Source organism: Arachis ipaensis, chromosome B5, assembly GCF_059453495.1.
Source record: "Arachis ipaensis isolate K30076 ecotype BB chromosome B5, ASM5945349v1, whole genome shotgun sequence".
Lineage (NCBI taxonomy): Eukaryota > Viridiplantae > Streptophyta > Magnoliopsida > Fabales > Fabaceae > Arachis > Arachis ipaensis.
Window position 1 is genome coordinate 42,731,529 of NC_142440.1, and position 10,358 is coordinate 42,741,886.

Below are 10,358 nucleotides of genomic sequence, written 5' to 3' on the forward strand. Positions count from 1 at the left end.
CTACTAACCCCCCTTCCATTTCTGTAGGCATTCAATTTACCTGAACTAAAGTTGATGAGTATAGGGCCAAGATGTCATATCCTCAGAAGCTCTGCCAAGTGGAAAAAGATAATTAGTTTGCCCTTTTGCTGAGGCTCTTGAGCAGATACCTTCTTATGCTAAGTTCATGAAATACATCTTAGGTCATAAGAAGGATTAGAGAGAGGCAAAAACAGTCCTACTCACTGAAGAATGCAGTGCAGTAATCCAGAGAAGCTTACCAGAGAAACTCAAAGACCTTGGGAGCGTTATGATACCTTGCACCTTAGGAGATGCCTGCACAAAGATAGCCCTATGTGATCTTGGAGCAAGTATTAACTTAATACATGCATCATTAATAAAGAAACTTTGTTTAACTCACGAAGTTAAACCAATCCGCATATGTCTTCAACTTGCTGATGGTTCTGTTAAACCTCCATCAGGCGTGATTGAGGACATGATTGTTAGGTTTGGACCCTTTGCTTTCCCCACAGATTTTGTGGTGCTAGAAATAGACGAGCACAAGAGTGCAACACTCATTCTAGGAAGACTCTTCCAAGCTACAGAACGGACCCTCATTGATGTTCAGAAAGGGGAAGTAACCCTGAGAGTCAATGAGGATGGGCTTGTGCTAAATGCTGTCAAAGCCATGCAGCATCCAGACACTCGAGAGGAGTGCATGAGTATTGATATCATTGATTCCCTGGTGGAAGAAGTGAACATGGTTAAGAGATTTGAAGAAGAGCTGAACGACGTTTTTTGTGATGCTCAGCCTGAATTAGAGGAGCCAGAGGAAATAAAGGAGCCTGTGAAAACTCCTAAGGAATAGGATAAGCCTCCTAAAATCGAGCTCAAGGCATTACCATAATCCTTGAAATATGCATTTCTTGGAGATGGGGATACTTATCCTTTGATAATAAGCTCTACCTTAGAACCACAGGAAGAAAAAGCACTAATCCAAGTGCTAAAGACACACAAGACAGGTCTTGGGTGGACAATCAATGACTTTAAAGGCAGTAGCCCAACCCGATGCATGCACAAGATCCTACTGGAGGATGACGTCAAACCAGTGGTGCAACCATAAAGGCGACTGAATCCAGCCATGAAGGAAGTAGTGTAGAAGGAAGTCACAAAATTATGGGAGGCTGGAATTATTTATCCTATCTTTGACAGCCCCTAGGTGAGCCATGTCCAAGTTGTTCCCAAAAAGGGAGGCATGACAGTGGTTCATAATGAAAAAAATGAACTGATTCCCACAAGAACAGTTACAGGGTGGCGCATGTGCATTGACTACAGGAGGCTCAATAACGCCACCAGAAAGGATCTTTTTCTTTTGCCATTTATAGACCAAATGCTGGAGAGACTAGCAGGTCATGTATTCTACTACTTTTTGGATGGCTATTCAGACTATAATCAAATTACAATAGATGCTCAAGACCAAGAAAAGACAGCATTTACATGCCCATATGGTGTGTTTGCTTATAGGCGGATGCCATTTGGCCTGTGCAATACACCTGCCACCTTTCAGAGGTGTATGCTCTCCATTTTCTCCGATATGGTGGAGAAATTCTTTGAAGTATTCATGGATGACTTCTCTGTCTTTGGAGACTCATTTGACTCCTGCCTTGACCATCTGGCCCTAGTTCTCAAACGATGCCAAGAGACAAACTTGGTTTTAAACTGAGAAAAATGTCACTTCATGGTGACTGAAGGAATTGTTCTTGGGCATCGGATTTCGAACAAAGGAATAGAAGTGGATCAAGCTAAGGTGGAGGTAATTGAGCGATCACCACCACCAACTAATGTTAAGGTAATCAGAAGCTTTTTAGGCCATGCAGGATTCTACAGGAGGTTTATAAAGGATTTTTCCAAAATTGCAAAACTCCTGTGCAACTTATTAGCTACTGACACTCCGTTTGTCTTTAACCAAGAGTGTCTGGATGCCTCTAAAACTCTGAAGGCTAAGTTTATCACTACACCCATCATCTCTGCTCCCAACTGGGACCTACCATTCGAATTGATTTATGATGCCAGTGACCATGCCAATGGTGCAGTTTTGGGGCAGAGACATGACAAGATTCTGCATGTCATTTACTACGCCATCCGCATCCTAAATGACGCACAGAAAAACTACACTATCACAGAGAATAAATTACTTGCAGTGGTTTATGCCATTGACAAGTTCAAATCTTATTTAATAGGATCCAAGGTCATTATCTACACTGACCATGCTGCTCTCAAATATCTGCTCACCAAGCAGGATTCTAAGCCCATGCTGATAAGATGGGTACTACTCCTGCAAGAGTTTGATATAGAAATCAGAGACAGAAAAGGGTCAAAAAATCAAGTGGCTGACCACTTGTCTCAGATTGAACCAGTAGAAGGAACATCTTCCCCCTCTACTGAGGTGTCTGAAACCTTCCCGGATGAGCAACTCTTTGCCATTCGGACAACAACTTGGTTTGCAGATATTGCAAATTACAAGGCTATAAGGTTCATTCCCAAGGAATACAGTAGGCAGCAAGCTCGAAAACTCATTCATGATGCAAGATACTACTTATGGGATGAACCATATCTCTTTAAGAGATGCTCGGATGGTATCATCCACTGCTGTGTGTTTGAGGAAGAGGCACAGAAAATCCTATCACACTGTCTTGGCTCCGATTATGCAGGACACTTTGGAGGTGAGCGAAGAGCCACAAAGGTTCTCCAAAGTGGTTTCTACTGGCTCACAGTCTTTAAGGATTCTCGAGAGTTTGTCCATCACTGTGATAATTGCCAAAGGGCTGGCAATCTCCCTCATGGTCACGACATGCCTCAGCAAGGAATCCTAGAGATTGAGCTGTTTGATATATGGGGTATAGACTTCATGGGTCCTTTCCCACCTTCATACTCAAACACATATATTCTCGTGGCAGTGGATTATATGTCTAAATGGGTTGAAGCAATCGTATCATCCACAAATGACACTAGAGTAGTGATAAAGTTCCTCCAGAAGAACATCTTCAGTAAGTTTAGTGTCCCTCGGACATTGATCAGTGATGGAGGAACTCATTTATGCAATAAACAGCTTAACTCTGTTCTAAACCAATACGGAGTTTGCCATAAAGTGGCTAACCCATATCATCCACAGACAAATGGGCAAGTTGAGGTCTCAAATAGAGAACTGAAGAGAATCCTAGAAAGGACGGTGAATAGCTCTAGAAAAGATTGGGCAAGAAAGCTTAATGATGCTCTCTAGGCATACAGAACAGCTTTCAAGACCCCTATAGGAACGTCACCATATCAATTGGTATATGGGAAGGTGGGCCACCTGCCAACGGAGCTAGAACACAAGGTTTACTAGGCAACCAAACTCCTAAACCTTGATGCAAAGGCAGTAGGAGAGAGAAGGCTACTCTAGCTAAATGAGTTGGATGAATTCTGACTAGCTGCATTTGGAAATGCAAAAATTTATAAAGAAAGGACCAAGAAGTGGCATGACAGAAAGATATCTTCCAGAGTCTTAGAACCTGGACAGAAAGTTCTACTCTTCAATTATAGACTAAAGTTCTTCCCAGGAAAGCTTAAGTCACATTAGACAGGACCTTTCCTAATCACTAATGTATCACTCTATGGTCATATAGAATTCGAGAGTAATTACTCTGATAAAAGATTTATTGTTAATGGCTAGAGAGTGAAACATTATTTGGGTGGTGAAGTACCCTATTGCTGACATAAGCACATTACAGTCTAGCTAAACGACAGTAAAAAAGTGCTTGTTGGGAGGCAACCTAACCATAATTAAAGTTATTTCTATTTTTCATTAAGTTTATTTCAATTATGTCAATTTAATTTTCATAATTGTTTCTTTAGGTTTGTGATTATGTGCAGTAGTTAAAACAGAAACAGAGACAGTCAGAGCTAAAATCAGAGCACCCTGGGGAAAGCTCTTTGCTGGCGTTGAACGCTAGACAAGAGGGAAGGATGGGCGTTGAACGCCTTCAAGAAGCAGCAAGACTGGCGTTGAACGCCGGCCAGGGGACACTGGTTGGGCGTTCAACGCCCCAAGGAGTAACAAGTCTGGCGTTAAACGTCAGCCAAGGAGCACTGGCTGGGCGTTCAACGCCCTGAAGGGGGAAGAAAAGCTGGCGTTGAATGGCAGACAGGGAGCACTGGCTGGGCATTCAACGCCCTGAAAGGAGTAGCAAGCTGGCGTTGAACGCTAGCCAGGAGGCACTGTCTGGGCGTTCAACGCCCAGGAAGAGCACACAGCTGGCGTTGAACGCCAGAAAAGGGGCATTCTGGGCGTTCAACGCCCAACAAAGGTTGTGGAGGTTTTTGGCTTCTTCAAAACATATCTTTTTCAAATCTTATCTTTTTAACCACATCTTTTAAAAAAAATTCTTTCAACCATCATCTTTCGATTTCAAATTCCTTTCAAATTCAAAATCTTTTTATATCTTTTGCAATTCTTTTTCAAACCTTCATTAAACTTTCAAATATTTTTCATCTCTTTAATAACTTAGATCTTATCTTTTTCTTTATCTTTTTCATATCTTTAATACTCCAACAATTTTAAAAGTTATCTTTTTCTATCTTTTACCAAAGTGTGAATCATATCTTCCTTATCTTTTATCTAATTAATTTCAAAAATCCACCCTCCCCTCCCTATATATATCATTCGCCCCATACACTCACTCCTCCACATCCCATTAGAATCCGGCTCCTCTTCTTCGTCTTCTTTCTTTTCTTTTTACTCAGGGACGAGCAAACCTTTTAAGTTTGGTGTGGAAAGAGCCTTGCTTTCTCACTCTATTCGAACTCCATGGCTCCAAAAAGTGGAAAACCCACTTCAAGAAGCAAGAAAGAAGACAACCAAACAGCTGTTTTCAAACCTTTCAGATTCTATACCAAGTAGCATGAAGAACATTATTACAAAATAATATGCAAGAAGATGAGTATCCAGAGATCCAAGAGTAGATTCAAAAGAGAGGTTGGGAATTCAGAGTAATCTATAACTTTAGACTTATAATCATAAAAATTATGATCATCTAATATTGCTTCCAAATAAGTTGTATGTATAAGAGTTAATTGTATGTGATTTGACTAAAAATACTAGTTACAACAAATTAGTTATTTAAACTGTTAAACAATTCAAGATGATTGAGTATTGGTTTAGAACAAATAGTTACCACTTTAATTGTGTTTCTTTTGTGTTGTTGATATTTTCTGACACAAGGTAGTGAATCCAACAAGATTAGGTGATGACTCGTAAAGTCAACAATAACCAAATACCAATGTGGATCTTCATAGATAAGGGTAAAAACCTGCAATTAACCTTAACCATTATAAACAGTAGAAAAATAATCAAATAGTATATTGATGGAAAACAAATTGGTCACTTGTACCTTAATGACATGGCTAACTTTCTGTGATATATAAGCTCCAAAAAAATCATAGATAACCTCGATCAGCTTGTATTTGTCGCTTAAAGCATATCGTTGTAAACACAAATACTTTTCAAATCAAAATGTATTTTAAATTTAACAACTATTTTTTAATTTATAATTTTAAACTTTACTCGTGTGGGTACATGACATGGTTTAGTCTAGAAGTAAGAACTTCTCTATAAATTATTATATTCATACAAAATATTGGCCCAAAATATTAACTAATAATTTAAAAATATTGTAGGGATAAATTTACTGCGAAATGCTCAAGCATAAACTAGAAAATTGGATCTTCATTCCTACGTTAAAATACATGTGTCATCATAAGTGCAACCAAATTTATAACCTACAATATATTAAATTGATATGTAAACATATTTATAAGTAAATACAAATCACAAACAAGAAGTATAATTACAAGAAAAAGTATATTATGCATTGATTTCTATACTTACTCATGATTTGACACAATTCTCTGGCACGAGACATCTAAATATACTTCTATAGCCCTTTTCATTTGAGATTACTAACTCTTCCGAACGGCCAAAGTCATAAAATAGTTGGCTAGAAGAATCATAAAATTTTAAAATTATTATATATTATACATAAAAATAATCACACTTATGGCTCTAGCTTTTTGAAAAAATATAAGCTGCCACATCAGCTTCAAACTCGGTTAACATCATCGAAGGTGTAGGGTCGAATGTAATTAGTGTCCACCATTACGGTTAAAGAAAAGTTTTAAGATTAAAAAAAATAAAGGAAAGAGGAAAAAATAAAAGAAAGAAAAGAAAAAAAAAGCTTACCTTTGACAGTATAGCTCCTAGTCTAACCTGTGGTTGTTCATTGGATGAATTTGTTGATTCAGGACTGATATTTTAATGGAATAACTTTCTGGGTTGAATGGATAGAATGCTGGTAAGGTCACAGCTAGTTTTTGTATTGAAGAGTGCACAACTATATTTGGATTCAATATTAAGCTACCATTTGTGGGAGTTATCTATGATGCCATGTTCGCATCAATTTATTGACCTGCATGTTCTCCATTAGAATAATCTTTGGCATTCCTAGGACCTTATTTATTATACGTGTGGCACCTTTACCATGCTGAGAACATCCGGTTCTCATCGCATAATGTGTTGTTGTTTTCAGATGCAGGTTGAGCGGCTTTTCGATAGGTGTCTGAAGGTTCTGCGGCGAAGTGGTTTACTTTGGGGTCTCCTTTTGTTATTTTAATGTATATATATGTATAGTTTCTCCTCTTGTATGTAAGAATACTTTGTTTATGTACCTCTTAGAGGTTTTATGGAGAACTAGGGTTTTGAACATATTCTTTTGGGTTGTTATTATATATATATATATATATATATATATATATATATATATATATATATATATATGTTCTCCGGCCAGCCTTGGTTTCGCAGGCTGAGTCAAGAGTTAGTTATGTTGTGTTCTTGGCCCTCTACTCGTATCATCTGTACATATATGTTATTGAACATTAGTTTTCTTCTCACGCAAGTAATCACGTTTTCTGAGGGATGCACTTTTGAATTTTGCGAGTTTGTTTTACCCATTTTTCAAGGCTCCTAGTTAAGTATCTCTTTCTCTATTATTATATATATATTTTTATTTTTAGAGGTCGTAATACCTTACTATCTCAGTCTTATGACTTAAGCATAAGATTAAGTATGGTAGGGTGTTACATTATGTTACATTATAACCTGTTAGGATGAATATATAGTAAATTTGATTATAAAAATAAGATAATAATAAATATAATAATTTTAAAAATATTATAATTTTATTTTTTTTAAATCTCTAATCAGAGTAAGATAATAAAAGACAAAAATAATAAGAATTTTAAAAATGCACGTTTTTTTTATCCTTTTTTAATACAAAATCTTTAATTAGAGTAAGATAAAAATAATAAGAATTTAAAAAATGCACAATTTTTATCTGTTTTAAAAATCTCTAATTAGAGTAAGATAAAAAAAGTTAGAAATAATTAAAATATATAAAATATTATGATTTTCTTTTTTTTGTAAAAACTAATATTTAAAATATAGCATCATATTTATTATAACAATGTTGTTTTAAAATAAAATAAAAAGTCTTGACCATAAAGCAGAGTAGAGTTATTAATTTTAGACTAAATTTTGATTTTTAATTTTAATTTAAATTATAATTTATTGGCTATCATGTTTAAATTATTAAAAAAATTATATTTAAACACTCAAGTATAGAACACTATTAACCATTGTGGTATACTATTTTTGATTGAAACTAAGATTATAATCCAGTAGAGCGATGGAAGAAAAAAAGCGGATGATCACATTGGATCTTCTTCTATGGACATTATTAACACTTCTTCATTCAAGCAAATTCTACATTCAATAGAGGTAATATATCCAACTCATAATAAATTATAATGTTTATTTAAATATATCGATACTAATTTTCTTTTTATTGAGTAGTCTCTATCCAAGAGGGTTGATGAGATGGAGAAAGCAATGTGATAGGCGAAGAAGTCACTTGACTAACCTCCCTTCAATGTAAAATTGATGAGAGGCATTGTAACACCCTACCACACAGAACTTTACACCTAGGATGTAAAACAGAGGTGGTGAGACGCTACGACCTCTAAAAGTAAAATTATATAAATAATATAGATGGAAAAGGTTTTATCTAGGAGCCTTTGAAGAAAAGAAAATACAAGCAGAACAACGCAACACTCACGATTGGATAAAAGTAGACAAGTGGATAAGATTGAATGAAAAAGAAAATATAAAAATATAAGATCAGAGTTCCAAAAATGCAATTAACAATCTCTAGGCTCAGCCTGCGAAGCAAAGACCAACCAAAATATACATATACATATATATACACCCCAAAGTAACCCAAAACAGAAAACCGACAACCTATTTCTCCGAGTCAACCTCTAAAAGGGACAAACATAAAATACAAGCTGAAGAATCTATATAGATATATAAATATAAATAAAATACAACCCTGAATCCCAAGAGTTCTTCGCTTCCTCAGAGTCTCTAGAATACACAGTATGGTGCTTCTCAACCTGCATATGAAAAACAACAACACGATGGAATGAGAACCGGAGGTTCTCAGCATAGTAGTGGTGCCGCATACATTAGATATAAGGTCCTGGAAAAACCAGTGGCATTCCTAGAACCTCAACACTTATATTATAAAATTTAAAGAATAAAAAACATAAACCTTAAACTGGGGATGGTTCTTTAAGGTTCTTAAACTTAACCAAATTCTCACTAAAACCCTTAACTATGCCCTTTCTCCATCATTCTCCAAAACACCAGTAGAACAACATAGACAAACAAAGCAGACAAAGCAGGCACAAATAGAATACAGATACAGTAAACAGAACATATAGCAGTTAAGCATGAAATAACAAGTAGGCATTTCCAAGAAAGCAAAGCAAAGCAAACAGTAGACAAATGCATATGATGCATGCCTTTCCTACTGGCCGTGAGCTCACGTATCGGTTACTTTGCCAGAGCCCGACACACCCAGTAGCTACCCAAGATATCGTCCTCTTGAAAACCGGTGGGCGGTACACCACCACAAATCCCACCATTGCGAGCGGTACACCACTACGAATCTCGCAAGACCTTCAATTGGAAAACAACACACACACGCGGGCGCTACACCACCATGAACCCCACATAACATTCTCTTTTAAAAATTTGTGGGTGGTACACCACCACGAATCCCACATATGTCTCGACATTGGGCAAGTGGTAAACCACAACGAATCTTCTCAAGTCAAGCTCAAAACAATTTTCATTATGAAATTCATTATAAATCATTCATTCATATACATATCATATTTATACACTTCTCATTCTTAATTCACCACTGCTCAAACTTTTTTCATTTCTAAGTTACTACTCCTCCCTACCTTATTCTCACCACTCAACATACAACTAAGGTTTAAGGGCTAAAAGAGTGAAAATAGAGGTTTAGTGGCTCAAAATTACATTTTAAAACATAAAACATAGTTTGCTGATTTCAGGGGTCATGCATATGCCACGCGTACGCGTGGGTGAGTTTTCCCTGCTCACGTATGCAAGCATCCTACTCGTGTACTTGAGATGCCAAACCCGAGTGGGTTGGTCATGTTGCGTGTAGTGGTTGCGTACACAAGATCTGCAGATTGGCAAAAATGTTGAATGGCGCAGAATTTTCAGTTTTGCACTCCAAACTTCTGACACACATAACTTTTTTGTTTTAAAATATTTTTCATCCGTTCTTCAAATGGTGCAAACTTCATGGACCCAATTTTCTTATAAAATTTTTTTGAACAATTTGGGGCTCTGAAAGCCGAGTTATGACTCACCGAAATTCAGTCAAAAATTAACTTTTCATAAAAATTCCACAAGAAGTCTAAATCTCAATTTTCACAACTTACCAATTCCAACCCTTTTTAAAACTTATCAAACCATGTCAAGCCAAGCCCAACATTCCCCAAGCCACCAAACTTACTCCATATCACACTAATCTCACCAATTCCACAAATATAGTCACTTCCACACAAATTCTCGAATATACAAACACAATTATCGATTTATCAACATTCGGATGTTGACATTCATAATCCTCATCCTTTTGCATCAATAAATCATCATTCATCAATCCATTTTACCAACACGAACCACATTCACATCAATGAATCATCAATCTAGCTATACCTCATCACTTTGACATACATTGACACCTAAAATCATTAAACATGCTCCAAACACATATTTAACTTATCCTATAGTGCTCTAGCCTAAGTTTTTACAAGACATTACATATTAAATACGAAAAACTGGTGTGCAAAATTAAACTCCGCAAGTTTCGCCCAGATAGACTGGTAAGTGCACCGGGTCA

At 36.5% G+C, this 10,358-nt stretch overlaps 1 protein-coding gene across 1 annotated transcript; it reads left to right on the top strand.

Annotated features, from left to right (window-relative positions):
- Window positions 1–289: 289 nt before the first annotated feature.
- LOC148563985 (uncharacterized) lies at window positions 290–847 on the top strand. The gene has a single exon (XM_088486987.1). The coding sequence runs from the start codon at window positions 290–292 to the stop codon at window positions 845–847; it is 558 nt and encodes a 185-aa protein (XP_088343113.1).
- The last annotated feature ends 9,511 nt before the right edge of the window (window positions 848–10,358 follow it).

Excerpts from the sequence above, each read along its gene's own strand:
- LOC148563985 (XM_088486987.1), top strand. The coding sequence starts at position 290 with ATGATACCTTGCACCTTAGGAGATGCCTGCACAAAGATAGCCCTATGT.